Source organism: Sphaeramia orbicularis, chromosome 21, assembly GCF_902148855.1.
Source record: "Sphaeramia orbicularis chromosome 21, fSphaOr1.1, whole genome shotgun sequence".
In the NCBI taxonomy this organism is placed as follows: Eukaryota; Metazoa; Chordata; class Actinopteri; order Kurtiformes; family Apogonidae; genus Sphaeramia; species Sphaeramia orbicularis.
In genome coordinates this window covers 57788481-57805446 of record NC_043977.1, presented here as the reverse complement: position 1 = coordinate 57805446, position 16966 = coordinate 57788481, and the positions used below count along the sequence as shown (strand labels likewise).

The window sequence follows — 16966 nt, the reverse complement described above, 5'->3', positions numbered from 1 at the left end:
TCCACTGTGATGTATAAGAAGTAATGTACATGTATAAATGATAAACTCAGGCTGAATATTGTTAAAATGACACTTATTTATCTTAAGAAATTCCAAGTTCTTCTTATTCACTTTTTTTTTTTAGTTTGTAGATGTAAACATTTTCAGAATGTACTTTTACTTTTTTCACTCTAAAACATAAAGAAAAGTTTGGAGTTGACATTATTTAGAGGTTATTCAGTTATTATTTTACTAGACTGATCCACTTCAGATCATCTTGGGCTGAATGTGGAACCTGGAACTAAACCTTTGATTTAGATTATTATTATTCTCCTCAGATCAGAACTGTTTAACTCAGACCCAAATGGACCCCAGTCTGTGGACCCGTTGAATCCAGGTGTTTGTGCTCTAACAGGGCTCTGGGATCCAAAACTATAAGGACTAATGTCAGAATACAGTTGGATATTATGGGATAGATATCAGTGCATTGGTTAGTTTGGGTTCAGTTATTCTCTTTGTTTCCAAAATGACTCAAAGATGGTTTGGACTGAATTTAAATCAGCATTGATTTAGTGTTTTTTTCTCCCTGACTGATTTTAAATGTTCTTCCTCTAAATGTCTGTAATATTTTCTTGCTCTGACTGTAAATACTAATGTTCTTCCTCATCTAACCATCTACTGTCATCACATCTGACTGAGGAAGAAACATCTAGCATTAAACTACAGTCAAATACTGATGTTTATCAACTCTATGGACATAAATATGTGGACACATCATGTCTCCAGCTGTTAGATGTCCTGTTCATGAGGATCAGACATAGAAACATCAATATTAATAATCAATAGGGTATCTATCCCATAATATCCAACTGTATTCTGACATTAGTCCTTATAGTTTTGGATCCCAGAGCCCTGTTAGAACACAAACACCTGGATTCAGCGGGTCCACAGACTGGGGTCCATTTGGGTCTGAGTTTGGCTGTTATGCTAAACAGCCAAAAACTTCTCCATAATTAAAGGTGTGTGCTGAACAGGTGAGTGCCGTCGGTTTGTGTTTTACTAGGGTTATCGTAGAGGTTTGGTTTAGTGACAGTATTTGTGTTTAAGGAGCTTTTATCATGAAGCCCATCTTTAATGTTCAGAACTGTGGTTCACAAACCAAAGGGGGACGTCACACCTGGTTCACCTACTGCTTTAATACTGTTCAATACTTAAACTGATGGACTGAACAGCAGTCACAAAATGAGGAAAATATTCTCCCCTGAGAAGTTAAAGACATTAAAAATAAAAAAAAACAAAAAAAAAAAAACAAAACAAATAAAATCAGAGAAATAAGGCCTTTTCCACTTTTCACTTTCTTGCAGTGCCTTTTTTGCAGTGTATAAAGCAGATTACCAACGTGTGCCCTCATTTTATCTTGTGTCCTTCTACTTATCAGTTTAGAGCTGGAAGTGGAAAACCTTTGGTGTTCTATATGTATGTGAGAGCGTAGAGAGCAGGGCCACAGGATGTCCATCCCCCGCGGGGCATCATTTCCATTAGGAATGGGGAAGACGGAGGTTTTAAAGGCTTCTTCCCCTTTTAAGAAGAGTTTTAATGAGGGTGGAAAAGAGTGTCAAGTCTGCACTTGAGTGATTGTACCGTCAACCACCTCCTCTACTGGCATCAATCACTGCCCAACTTTGAATTAGTGAATCTGACACAAGGTAGCTCTGGAGATGCTCTGGAGACAAGGACAGATGAAGGCAGATTATTAATGGAGACTGGATGGCCCACTGGAATTAAGGGGGTGTCCACATCAAAACAGCCATAAGTGTCTTTACTTATACGGTTATCAGCAGCCGTACACGTCCTGACACCGAGCAGGAGCTGAGCTGTGGAGTCATTCACCCTCCAAACCACAAGGACAGCCATGTTCACAGTCAGGAGCCATGACTCACCGGTTACTGTAAAAAGCTGCTCTGCTTCTATTAGCAGAGGTTTGATATCCTCAGCCTCAGATCACAACTGTCCAACTCAGACCCAAATGGACCCCAGTCTGTGGACCCGTTGAATCCAGGTGTTCGTGTTCTAACAGGGCTCTGGGATCCAAAACTATAAGGACTAATGTCAGAATACAGTTGGATATTATGGGATAGATATCCTATTGATTATTAATATTGATGTTTGTGTGTCCGATCCTCTTGAACAGGAGATCTGACAGCTGGAGACATGATGTGTCCACATACTTATGTCCACAGAGTTGACAAACATCAGTCTTTGACTGTAGTTTAATGGTAGATGTTTCTTCCTCAGTCAGATGTGATGACAGTAGATGGTTAGATGAAGAAGAACATTAGTATTTACAGTCAGAGCAAGAAAATATTACAGACATTTAGAGGAAGAACATTGAAAATCAGAGTCAGGGATAAAAAAGAAATGGGGTGGTTTTTGGGTGATTATTAAATGGCTTTTGGGTTGTTTTGGGTTGTTTTGAGTGATTATTAAGTGAATTTTTTGGGGGTGATTATTAAGGGAATTTTTTTTTTGGGGGGGGGGGGTGATAAGTGATTTTTGGGTTTTTTGGGTGGTTTTTGGGTGATTATTAAGTGAAATTTTTTTTTTTGGGTGACTATTAAGTGATTTTTGGGTGATTATTAAGTGATTTTTTTTTTTTGGGTGATTATTAAGTGATTTTTGGGTGTTTTTTTGGTGATTATTAAGATAATTTTTTTTTGGGGGGGGTGATTATTAAGTGATTTTTGTGTGTTTTTTGGGTGATTAGTGATTTATTTATTAAATTTTTTTTGGTGATCATTAAGTGATTTTTGGGTGGTTCTTGGGTGATTATTAAGTGAATTTTTGGGTTGTTTTGTGTGAATTTTGGGTGAGGTGTCCACATATTTATGTCCATAGAGTTGATAAACATCAGTATTTGACTGTAGTTTAATGGTAGATGTTTCTTCCTCAGTCAGATGTGACGACAGTAGATGGTTAGATGAGGAAGAACATTATTATTTACAGTCAGAGCAGGAAAAATATTACAGACATTTAGAGGAAGAACATTGAAAATCAGAATCAGGGAGAAAAAAAGAAAATCAATGTTGATTTAAATTCAGTTCAAACCATCTCTGCATCATTTTGGAAACAATGATAATAGTTAAACCCAAACGAACCAATGCACTGATATCTATCCCATAATATCCAACTGTATTCTGACATTAGTCCTGATAGTTTTGGATCTCAGAGTCCTGTTAGAGCACAAACACCTGGATTCAACGGGTCCACAGACTGGGGTCCATTTGGGTCTGAGTTAAACAGTTATGATCTAAGGAGAATAATACATTGCTTATAATTATTTATAAAATTAAGAAGACATAAAGAACTTACATCTGGGTGGGGTATGGCGTACTGTCCCTGAATTGTGTAGGCCTGCAAGGAGGAGAAAACAAAGCAGATTTGAACCTGTATTCTATTTCTTATATACAGTACATTCTGTTACATTCAACAAATCAGAAAAGAAAATGCAATTTACACTTCAACTGTGACTGAAGAACTCTGAATTCTAATTGAGTTTAAATCAACGCCAGCAAAATACATGAAATTCTGTCAGACACACACACACACACACACACACACTTAACTAATCAAATAGATCTTTCCATTTCACTGGGTCTGTTTCATCTGCAGACATGTATTTAACTGTAACTGATGCACTGTGTGTAGAGGGAGAAGACTGACTGTCCACCAATGAGATCTTCATGAAAAAATAATCCAATTATTGGTGGAAAAAAAGTTATGTAATTTACTGTGACAGCGCACAAGCATTGATGAATGTGTCCTGTAATCAAAGTTTAAGATGGTCAGATTAAATACTGTATATTATTCTCCTCAGATCATAACTGTTTAACTCAGACCCAAATGGACCCCAGTCTGTGGACCCGTTGAATCCAGGTGTTTGTGTTCTAACAGGACTCTGGGATCCAAAACTATAAGGATTAATGTCAGAATACAGTTGGATATTATGGGATAGATATCAGTGGATTGTTTCGTTTGGGTTCAATTATTATCTTTGTTTCTAAAATGACTCACAGATTATTTGGACTTCATTTCTCTCAACATTGATTTTTTTTTTTTTTTTTTTTTATCCATGACTGATTTTTAATGTTCTTCCTCTAAATTAATAAAATATTTTTCCTGCTCTGACTGTTAATGTTCTTCCTCATCTAACCATCTACTGTCATCACATTGGACTGAGGAAGAAAAATCTACCATTTAACTACAGTCAAATATTGATGTTTATCAACTATATGGACATAAATGTTTTGGGACACATCACCCAAAATTCACTCAAAACAACCCCAAAAAAATCACTTAATAATCACCCAAAATCACTTCGGAATCACCCAAAAAAAAAAAAACCCAATCGCTTAATAATCATCCCCCCCAAAAAATTCACTTACTAGTCACCTAAAACAAAGAAAAGTCTAGCTTTAAACTACAGTGAAATATTGATGTTTATCAACTCCATGGACATAAATATTAGGACACATCACCCAAAATTCACTCAAAACAACCCCAAAAAAATCACTTAATAATCACCCAAAAATCACTTCGGAATCACCCAAAAAAAAAAAAAACCCAATCGCTTAATAATCATCCCCCCCAAAAAATTCACTTACTAGTCACCTAAAACAAAGAAAAGTCTAGCTTTAAACTACAGTGAAATATTGATGTTTATCAACTCCATGGACATAAATATTAAGACACATCACCCAAAATTCACCCAAAAACCACCCAAAAATCACTTGTCATCCCAAAACCACCCCTTTTGTTTTTTTTTTATCCCTGACTCTGATTTTAAATGTTCTTCCTCTAAATGTCTCTAACATTTTTCCTGCTCTGACTGTAAATACTAATGTTCTTCTTCATCTAACCATCTACTGTCATCACATCTGACTGAGGAAGAAACATCTACCATTAAACTACAGTCAAATACTGATGTTTATCAACTCTGTGGACATAAATATTTGGACACATCATGTCTCCAGCTGTCAGATGTCCTGTTCAGGAGGATTGGACACACAAACATCAATATTAATAATCAATAGGATATCTATCCCATAATATCCAACTGTATTCTGACATTAGTCCTTATAGTTTTGGATCCCAGAGCCCTGTTAGAACACAAACACCTGGATTCAACGGGTCCACAGACTGGGGTCCATTTGGGTCTGAGTTGGACAGTTATGATCTGATTATAATGACATGGTCTTTTTATTTGGGCCTGGAAGTCTAACAGAACTGGGACTGTTAGGTGACCTCTGTCTAATGTTATCATTTCCTTGATGATCTTAAAGATTTACATGTGACAAATATGTAAAAATCTGTGAATAATGAAGGGTGGAATCCTTTTTCCCAACACTGTGAAACACATGCAGTCATTCAACCAGCTGACTTCCGAATGTTTGGGTGTAAACTGAACTCAGTGTGTTCGTCAGTGTTGAACGGCAGCAGGTTTAAAGGTGACACTGACCTTCTGCTTTTCCTCTAAACAGGATGGGATGATGGGAATTAATCAATTCACTGATCAATACTGATGTGGCAACTTTGGTTTTTATTGACTCATGCTTTAGTGATGAATGGATAGATAGAACGATAGAACGATAGAACGATAGAACGATAGAACGATAGATAGAACGATAGATAGAACGATAGAACGATAGAACGATAGAACGATAGATAGATAGATAGATAGATAGATAGATAGATAGATAGATAGATAGATAGATAGATAGATAGATAGATAGATAGATAGTGATGCATAAACCTTCAGGTATTACATACATGTTCATTTTCACCTGTAAACCCTGTGACTTGTGGATGTTGTATTTCATCACAAAGAACTAAGTGTCCAATATGAAGGTGAAGAAATGCACATATTAAGCCCTCATTAAAACTTTCTGTGGGCTTTTTGGATCCATCCATCCATCCATCCATCCATCCATTTTATTTCTAAAGCACCCCATCAGAACACTTTTCTCCTGACTCTTTTCAGTTCCAGTTCTTTTTGGTCTAAACCAGTGGACCTTGGACCCAGTTCATCTTCCAGCTCCTCTGAACATGCACTGGGTACAAACCAACCAACAAAACAGCCGCCTCTGAATGTGCGTCTGTTTTTCATATTTATCTCTCCTTTCCTTCATTTCCAAATCCAGTCCAGTGCCAGATCTGCAGCTGAATTCCACACGTTCACTGGACGTTTGGTGGGACTTATCGTTCCTTCTCTGACACTAACATTGATGAGACAAACATTCCATTACACTTCCCATCATCCATCATCTTCAGGTGGATACAGTCCAAACCCAGGACAGCTGTTTTTTTTTAAGTCTGTTTGAAAATAGAGAACAGGTTGTAATACACAAACTAAACGGCTGCTGTGGAGTCTGCTCTTACCTGACCACCGGAAAAAATGACAGGGGTGGAGGCAGGCTTCGGCCGATACGGAATAGTGGCACCTTTGGGTGGAGACTGGGAGGAAAACAAAGAACAGCTTATGTTAGTGAGTACATGGAACTACTGGCACTGTAGTAATAGTACATGGAACTGTCACTGTAGTAATAGTACATGGAACTACTGGCACTGTAGTAATAGTACATGGAACTACTGGCACTGTAGTAATAGTACATGGAACTACTGGCACTGTAGTAATAGTACATGGAACTACTGGCACTGTAGTAATAGTACATGGAACTGTCACTGTAGTAATAGTACATGGAACTGTCACTGTAGTAGTAGTACATGAAACTGTCACTGTAGTAATAGTATATGGAACTACTGGCACTGTAGTAATAGTACATAGAACTACTGGCACTGTAGTAATAGTACATGGAACTACTGGCACTGTAGTAATAGTACATGGAACTGTCACTGTAGTAATAGTACATAGAACTGTCACTGTAGTAATAGTACATGGAACTACTGGCACTGTAGTAATAGTACATGGAACTGTCACTGTAGTGATAGTACATGGAACTACTGGCACTGTAGTAATAGTACATGGAACTACTGGCACTGTAGTAATAGTACATGGAACTGTCACTGTAGTAATAGTACATGGAACTACTGTCACTGTAGTAATAGTACATGGAACTGTCACTGTAGTAATAGTACATAGAACTGTCACTGTAGTAATAGTACATGGAACTACTGTCACTGTAGTAGTAGTGCATGGAACTACTGGCACTGTAGTAATAGTACATGGAACTACTGTCACTGTAGTAATAGTACATGGAACTACTGGCACTGTAGTAATAGTACATGGAACTGCTGGCACTGTAGTAATAGTACATGGAACTACTGGCACTGTAGTAATAGTACATGGAACTACTGGCACTGTAGTAATAGTACATGGAACTGTCACTGTAGTAATAGTACATGGAACTACTGGCACTGTAGTAATAGTACATGGAACTACTGGCACTGTAGTAATAGTACAAGGAACTGCTACTGTAGTAATAGTACATAGAACTGTCACTGTAGTAATAGTACATGGAACTGTCACTGTAGTAATAGTACATGGAACTACTGTCACTGTAGTAATAGTACATGGAACTACTGTCACTGTAGTAATAGTACATGGAACTGTTACTGTAGTAATAATACATGGAACTGTCACTGTAGTAATAGTACATGGAACTGTTACTGTAGTAATAGTACATGGAACTGCTGTCACTGTAGTAGTAGTACATGGAACTGTCACTGTAGTAATAGTACATGGAACTACTGTCACTGTAGTAATAGTACATAGAACTGTCACTGTAGTAATAGTACATGGAACTACTGTCACTGTAGTAATAGTACATGGAACTGCTACTGTAGTAATAGTACATAGAACTGTCACTGTAGTAATAGTACATGGAACTACTGGCACTGCAGTAATAGTACATGGAACTACTGTCACTGCAGTAATAGTACATGGAACTGTCACTGTAGTAATAGTACATAGAACTGTCACTGTAGTAATAGTACATGGAACTGTCACTGTAGTAATAGTACATGGAACTACTGGCACTGTAGTAATAGTATATGGAACTACTGTCACTGTAGTAATAGTACATGGAACTACTGTCACTGTAGTAGTAGTACATGGAACTACTGTCACTGTAGTAATAGTACATGGAACTACTGTCACTGTAGTAATAGTACATGGAACTACTGGCACTGTAGTAATAGTACATAGAACTGTCACTGTAGTAATAGTACATGGGACTACTGTCACTGCAGTAATAGTACATGGAACTGTCACTGTAGTAATAGTACATAGAACTGTCACTGTAGTAATAGTACATGGAACTGTCACTGTAGTAATAGTACATGGAACTTCTGTCACTGTAGTAGTAGTACATGGAACTACTGTCACTGTAGTAATAGTACATGGAACTGTCACTGTAGTAATAGTACATGGAACTACTGTCACTGTAGTAATAGTATATGGAACTACTGTCACTGTAGTAATAGTACATGGAACTACTGTCACTGTAGTAATAGTACATGGAACTACTGGCACTGCAGTAATAGTACATGGAACTACTGGCACTGTAGTAATAGTAAATAGAACTGTCACTGTAGTAATAGTACATGGAACTGTCACTGTAGTAATAGTACATGGAACTTCTGTCACTGTAGTAGTAGTACATGGAACTACTGTCACTGTAGTAATAGTACATGGAACTACTGTCACTGTAGTAATAGTACATGGAACTGTCACTGTAGTAATAGTACATGGAACTACTGGCACTGCAGTAATAGTACATGGAACTGTCACTGTAGTAATAGTACATGGAACTGTCACTGTAGTAATAGTACATGGAACTACTGTCACTGTAGTAACAGTACATGGAACTACTGTCACTGTAATAATAGTACATGGAACTGTCACTGTAGTGATAGTACATGGAACTGTCACTGTAGTAATAGTACATGGAACTACTGTCACTGTAGTAATAGTACACGGAACTACTGTCACTGTAGTAATAGTACATGGAACTGTCACTGTAGTAATAGTACATGGAACTACTGTCAATGTAGTAATAGTACATGGAACTGTCACTGTAGTAATAGTACATGGAACTACTGTCACTGTAGTAATAGTACATGGAACTGTCACTGTAGTAATAGGACATGGAACTACTGTCACTGTAGTAATAATACATGGAACTACTGTCACTGTAGTAATAGTACATGGAACTGTCACTGTAGTAATAGTACATGGAACTACTGTCACTGTAGTAATAGTACATGGAACTGTCACTGTAGTAATAGTACATGGAACTACTGTCACTGTAGTAATAGTACATGGAACTACTGTCACTGTAGTAATAGTACATGGAACTTCTGTCACTGTAGTAGTAGTACATGGAACTACTGTCACTGTAGTAATAGTACATGGAACTACTGTCACTGTAGTAATAGTACATGGAACTGTCACTGTAGTAATAGTACATGGAACTACTGGCACTGTAGTAATAGTACACGGAACTACTGTCACTGTAGTAATAGTACATGGAACTGTCACTGTAGTAATAGTACATGGAACTACTGTTACTGTAGTAATAGTACATGGAACTGTCACTGTAGTAATAGTACATGGAACTACTGTCACTGTAGTAATAGTACATGGAACTGTCACTGTAGTAATAGGACATGGAACTACTGTCACTGTAGTAATAGTACATGGAACTACTGTCACTGTAGTAATAGTACATGGAACTGTCACTGTAGTAATAGTACATGGAACTTCTGTCACTGTAGTAGTAGTACATGGAACTACTGTCACTGTAGTAATAGTACATGGAACTTCTGTCACTGTAGTAGTAGTACATGGAACTACTGTCACTGTAGTAATAGTACATGGAACTACTGTCACTGTAGTAATAGTACATGGAACTACTGTCACTGTAGTAATAGTACATGGAACTACTGTCACTGTAGTAATAGTACATGGAACTGCTGTCACTGTAGTAATAGTACATGGAACTGTCACTGTAGTAATAGTACATGGAACTACAGTCACTGTAGTAATAGTACATGGAACTGTCACTGTAGTAATAGTACATGGATCTGCTGTCACTGTAGTAATAGTACATGGAACTGTCACTGTAGTAATAGTACATGGAACTGCTGTCACTGTAGTAATAGTACATGGAACTACAGTCACTGTAGTAATAGTACATGGAACTGTCACTGTAGTAATAGTACATGGAACTGCTGTCACTGTAGTAATAGTACATGGAACTGTCACTGTAGTAATAGTACATGGAACTACAGTCACTGTAGTAATAGTACATGGAACTGTCACTGTAGTAATAGTACATGGAACTACTGTCACTGTAGTAATAGTACATGGAACTGCTGTCACTGTAGTAATAGTACATGGAACTGTCACTGTAGTAATAGTACATGGAACTACAGTCACTGTAGTAATAGTACATGGAACTACAGTCACTGTAGTAATAGTACATGGAACTACTGTCACTGTAGTAATAGTACATGGAACTGTCACTGTAGTAATAGTACATGGAACTACTGTCACTGTAGTAATAGTACATGGAACTGTCACTGTAGTAATAGTACATGGAACTACTGTCACTGTAGTAATAGTACATGGAACTGTCACTGTAGTAATAGTACATGGAACTACTGTCACTGTAGTAATAGTACATGGAACTGCTGTCACTGTAGTAATAGTACATGGAACTACAGTCACTGTAGTAATAGTACATGGAACTACTGTCACTGTAGTAATAGTACATGGAACTGTCACTGTAGTAATAGTACATGGAACTACTGTCACTGTAGTAATAGTACATGGAACTGTCACTGTAGTAATAGTACATGGAACTACTGTCACTGTAGTAATAGTACATGGAACTGTCACTGTAGTAATAGTACATGGAACTACTGTCACTGTAGTAATAGTACATGGAACTACAGTCACTGTAGTAATAGTACATGGAACTGTCACTGTAGTAATAGTACATGGAACTACTGTCACTGTAGTAATAGTACATAGGCGTGTTTGGTTGGTTTTTTCCATTTCTCTCAGGTAGTAACTTTACTTTTTGTCATTAGAGAAAATGAAAATCAGTCTTTTTTTAAATTTGGTGTATCTGTTTTGACAGTGGAAAAAGTAAAACGCCTTGAAATTCAATTGTAATTCTTCTATTTTATAATGAAAATCAAACTAACCACTAGTTTTTCTTTTGTTTCTGAAAATAAAATCCAGTTCCCCACAGATCCACTGTCCGGGTTCAAACAGACGTTGCAGTTGTGTAATTAACCATCACAGAGGGTTCGAGCAGGTGAATATTTCAAACGTACCTCCAGCATGACCACACAGATCTGTTTGACACACTGGATGATGGCGTCTGGCGTCCCAGAGATTGTCACCGCACGTTCTGTGGAGTTGGGCAGCATGTCCCCGGCCACCTGGACCTGGGCCCCTGTGGACTGAGGGACAGGAAGGGACTTTGAGGTGCACACAGAGTAGACGCAGTCACGCAGGCGGCGCTTTAAAGGCCTCCGCGGGACGCCGCAGCCTCCAACCTGCAGGCAGGCGCGCTGCATTTTAACAATACTTCAAGGTCCAGCTCCCGCCTGGTTTCGTGTCCATGCTGCGTGTGCTGCCTCTGTCTAACAGCAGTGTTTTAACACCTGCCAGGACACATCAGCTGATACCAGTGGGACAGAAAAAGGCAAACGCAGCCCCTGGTCTTTGTTCACTGAAGCTTTTGCACATAATGTGTTTGCATCGGCCATTAAAGCAAGTCAGTCTGCCATCTGCTGAGAGAAAACAAAGACTGAAAATACATCTGTGAGTAGAAGTGACGCCCTTTAACCACTGTGGAGGCTTCGTGTTCTCACCCACTGTCTCTGAAAACAACCACAATTTATGAATTCAACCTGAATATGGTCCATACGTATCAGCTGCTGCCATCAGGGAAACGGTATGGAAGTAAATCTGTCTCATCAGATTTGGAATTATAAAAGCTATTGAATTTCTAGCAATGAATTTTTTTGCACTGAAATGAAGTATCTGAATTTTTTTTTGCGCTGAAATTAAGTATCGGAATTTTTTTGCATTGAAATTAAGTATTTGAATTTTTTTCGCAGTGAAATGAAGTATCTGAATTTTTTTGCATTGAAATTAAGTATCTGAATTTTTTTTGCACTGACATTATCTGAATTTTTTTGCTTTGAAATTAAGTATTTAAATTTTTTTTATGCTGAAATTAAGTATCTGAATTTTTTTTGCACTGACATTATCTGAATTTTTTTGCTTTGAAATTAAGTATTTGAATTTTTTTTGCCCTGAAATTAAGTATTTGAATTTTTTTACAGTGAAATTAAGTATCGGAATTTTTTTGCATTGAAATTAAGTATTTGAATTTTTTTCGCAGTGAAATGAAGTATCTGAATTTTTTTGCATTGAAATTAAGTATCTGAATTTTTTTTGCACTGACATTATCTGAATTTTTTTGCTTTGAAATTAAGTATTTAAATTTTTTTTATGCTGAAATTAAGTATCTGAATTTTTTTGCATTGAAATTAAGTATTTGAATTTTTTTTGCAGTGAAATTATCTGAATTTTTTTTGCACTGAAATTAAGTATCTGATTTTTTTTGCATTGAAATTAAGTATTTGAATTTTTTTTGCAGTGAAATTAAGTATCTAAATTTTTTTGCAGTGAAATAAAGTGTCTGAATTTTTTTTGCAGTGAAATGAAGTATCTGATTTTTTTTGCACTAAAATTAAGCATCTGAATTTTTTTGCATTGAACTTAAGTATTTGAATTTTTTTTGCACTGAAATTAAGTATCGGAATTTTTTTGCATTGAAATTAAGTATTTGAAATTTTTTTGCAGTGAAATTAAGTATCTGAATTTTTTTGCAGTGAAATTAAGTATCTGAATTTTTTTTTGCACTGAAATTAAGTATCTGAATGTTTTTTGCACTGAAATTAAGTATCGGAATTTTTTTTGCACTGAAATTAAGTATCTGAAATTTTTTTGGACTGAAATTAAGTAGCGGAATTTTTTATTGCACTGAAATTAAGTATCAGAATTTTTTTTGCACTGAAATTAAGTATCTGGATTTTTTGTCTCTGAATTCAACTATGTTCATGAATTTAGAATAAAAAAAATTCAGATGCAAAAAAATTCAAAAGCAAAAAATTCAGATGCAAAAAATTTGGATCGCACATCCGCGCTGACAGTCTTCCTGCATCGGTGTCACATGACCAACCTAATGTAACTTGATTGGCTGGCCATCGGTTTGACTTGAGATAGAATCGTTGCTTATTCTTGGTGTCCCGGATGTGTGATCTGAATGTTTTGCATCTGAATTTTTTCATCTGAATTTTTTGCATCTGAATTTTTTATTCTAAATTTATGAACATAGTAAAATTGAGACAAAAAATTCAGATACTTAATTTCAGTGCAAAAAAAAATTCAGTGCTAGAAATTCAATGGCTTTTATAATTCAGAATCTGAGGAGACAGACTTACTTCCATAAAACGGCGTCTTTAATTTAGCCAGTATTATCCGATATCAATGTTCAAACAGTATTAAAGTTATTTTTATTAACCGTTTCACTTAAGTCAGATGGTTGTGGAACACACGAGACTGAATCAATAACAATATCAAAGAAACACCAGTTAGCATACGCTAGTTTTCTTTAATTATGTAAGAGGATTAGAGCTACAAAAAATAAAGTAAAAAAATAAATATATGGGGCCGGATGTCCTAAGGTCCCAATTTGCGTCTACTAATTTGCGTGTGCAATCTAGAATTGTGCGTGTGGGGTTGAACTGCGGTTTACAGTTGTTTGTGCAAATGTGAACAGGTGCAAAGTCTTGCAGACCGCCCTATTTAAATGAGGGTTTAGCGTGTGCTACTGGTTGTCGTCATGGAGACCGTCCACTGTCTAAACTGCTGTGGGATAAAGCAGCACTAATGGAAACATGACTGAATGATCCAGACGAATGGAAGTGGGACGTGGGAGGAGTTTAGTCATAGAAGGTATTGGTGACTCATTCATTCATTTATTTGTCATTTTAGAGGTGGGGGGGGTGTGGGGGTGGTTGGATTGAATGACTGACAGGTGCACAGAATTTAGTCCCACTGTAGCCTAACTTCGGTGAGTATTTTTAATCACAATCATCAGATCAAGTGTGTGTGTGTGTGTGTGTCAATTATTTTTTTCTGTCATTCCAAAAATGTTCACACAAGGCTGAAAAATGCGTTCTCTGCATCTCGTTTCATTGTTTCGATGTCTCCTTGCGACCAAGGTTGTTATCGTTAACGAAAACTAACGAAATGACGAAAACTAGAATTGTAAAAACATTTTCACAAACTGAAATATATAAAAAGTATAATTAAAAGAAAAAAACACAACTAACTGAAACTGTTTTGTGTGTTTACAAAACTAACTAAAAGGGATAAAAATTATGGATAAAATTCCCTTCATTTGTGTCTTTGTCAGTGTCGGATTGATATGAAATGGATTTCTTTGTCTCTCTCAGTTTTCTGTGCTGTCTCCATACGACACTTTTTGCTCCGTCACTTGTGTTCACTTGTGGTTTCCAGTCGTCTTCTGGTCCCCACTCTACCTGGAAACATGGAGACTAAAGCAGCAGAGTCCTGTCTGGGATTGATTTGAATAGGAGCACAGAGAAGAAGAGAAAAGAGACGACCAAACTAAAACTAATACTAAAACTAAGCATTTAGAAAAAAAAAAAAGAAAACTAGTAAAAACTATCAAATCTGCTCTAAAAACGAATTAAAATGAACTGAATTAGACAAAAAAAGTCAAAACTAAATAAAACTAAACTAGAATGAAAAATTCAAAACTATTAGAACCCTGCTTGCGACAATAACCACTTCCATGTAGGGATGTAACGATATGAAAATTTCTTATCATGATTATTGTGACCAAAACTGAAATAATTTAACCAAGTTATATTTTGAAAAAAACAAAATTAAAAATAAATACATAAATAAAATAACTGGCACAGTGTCCCTTCTGTGTCAGAAACATTCAAATATTAACCCTTAGTGGTCTGAGTCTATTTTGTCTGTTTTTCAGTCCTTTTGATTTGGCCTTTATATACTATACAAACAAATGTTTACTATACCCATGTTTGGGATCTGTTTTTTCAGCACAACTTCATCTGTATCATCTGTCTATTATTTTTTTCACTTTAACCTACTATAAAAACAGAAAAGGACAAAAAAAACACAAAAAAATATATAAAATCCAATTTGAAAAATGTATATACGTTATTGCATAAATAACACAAAGATGCTTAACGAACCTTTTCAAAGACTTTAAAAGTGAATATTGGTTCCAAATATTAGGTATAGAAAATTAAAATTGTAATGAATTAAAACTATACTCAAATATTTGACATAAAAGCAGATCTTAACATAGGTGTTTTCTCTGGAAAAGTGTGGTAATCAAATACGGTTATCGTGATAATTACAATTTAAACGGTAATACTAACAGTCTGCAAATTTACCGCCGTTTATCGTTATACCGGTAATCGTTACATCCCTACTTCCATGTGTGTAATTCCACATCCAACCCGATGCTCCTCCCTTTGACACCTGTTCAGTACAGACACAGTTACTATTTGCAGAATTGCTTTGGGGTTTGATAAATCACTTTGCTTGTGCTAAATTAATATATTTACCTTTTCTTCTCCCAGCACACGCACGACTGTTTGTAAATGCCCCATATTCCATATTCATTGTGGTAAATGTACTAACTGGATGCAGACGAGCTGTTTTCCACCTTTGAAAGACACAACCCTTTGTGCGCAGTTACTAAATCAGTTTATACAATTTTTTGCATGTGCATCTAGTTTTAATACATGCAAACCTTTAGTAGGTCCAGCCCTGCGTCCTGCGGTCACCCCGGTGGTAGCACGACAATGGGTGGGGGGGTGCATCTCCACTGAAATCTGGCTTCATCATGTCAGTGATGCAAAGTCAGAAGTGTCCATTTCTTCTAAACTGCCCCCCCCTCAGATCAGTTTGTTTCACTGAAGTTCTTTGCAGAATTTCTTTCGTTCTACTCCATGCATGTCATTGTCTGTTCTGTATCCAATGGTTCAATAAATCAGTCCTTAAGGAATATGACATGATTTTTTCATTAAGTATAGAAACAATATTTAGCTTTTACTCTTATAGACCTGATCGATAGAGAAATTAAGATTCTCAGAAAAATCGCCGCTTATCAATTAATCGATCGATAAGGTCAATCAACTAATGATTAATGGATTAATTGATAATTTGCATCCCTACACAGTACACTTCACGACAAAATTTCTGAAAAGGCCTAAGTGACGATTGGGTTTGGTCTGTAAACAAACGGACTGTGTTTATGATGGAGTCATCTGCAGAGTTGTTCACCATGAGAGAAGTGATTTAGATGTGTAAGAGCAGAAGGATGTCCGGATTAGTGATAATTCAGATGTGACTGGGGTTGGACACGTGAACAAACGTGTGATCACAGTCAGACGTGCTTTAACTTCATCCACACACATCTCATACCTCTCTCATCTCCTTTATTTTGGAGCCTCCTTTGCCGATCAGGGACCCACACTGGCTGGCTGGTACCACGAGCCTTAAGGTCACTGGAGGCTTGCTGGTTGCTGGACTGTTGCTCATAGAATTTATTATGTCCTGTAAAACATGAACATACGTGTATTTTATCCACACAGGCACCATACGGGTGCCTCCCAAACCTGCAGTGTCTTTTGTGTGTTACTTGTAATAACTATCCAAATGTAATGTAGATGGGATTATTGGATCATGTGCTCGGTGGAAGAGCTTCTTTCAGAAGTTCAGAAGTGCTTCAGCGTCACAGGCCTCATTCTACACGGGCCACTAAGAACACAGCAGTGGACCTGTTGTTCCAACAGGGTTTGACAAGTGGATCAGTAT

The 16966-nt window shown here is 36.8% G+C and overlaps 1 protein-coding gene across 3 annotated transcripts in view; it reads right to left on the bottom strand.

Annotated features, from left to right (window-relative positions):
- LOC115412716 (poly(rC)-binding protein 3) overlaps positions 1-16966 on the bottom strand; it is a 52183-nt gene that overhangs the window by 21208 nt on the left and 14009 nt on the right. For all 3 annotated transcript variants that reach the window (XM_030125340.1, XM_030125342.1, XM_030125341.1), the window contains exons 5-8: positions 16574-16705; positions 11341-11469; positions 6415-6489; positions 3349-3390 (exon numbers count right to left, since the gene is read on the bottom strand). In XM_030125340.1, coding sequence (XP_029981200.1) covers positions 3349-3390; positions 6415-6489; positions 11341-11469; positions 16574-16705 — 378 coding nt within the window. The remainder of the gene's footprint in view (positions 1-3348; positions 3391-6414; positions 6490-11340; positions 11470-16573; positions 16706-16966) is intronic.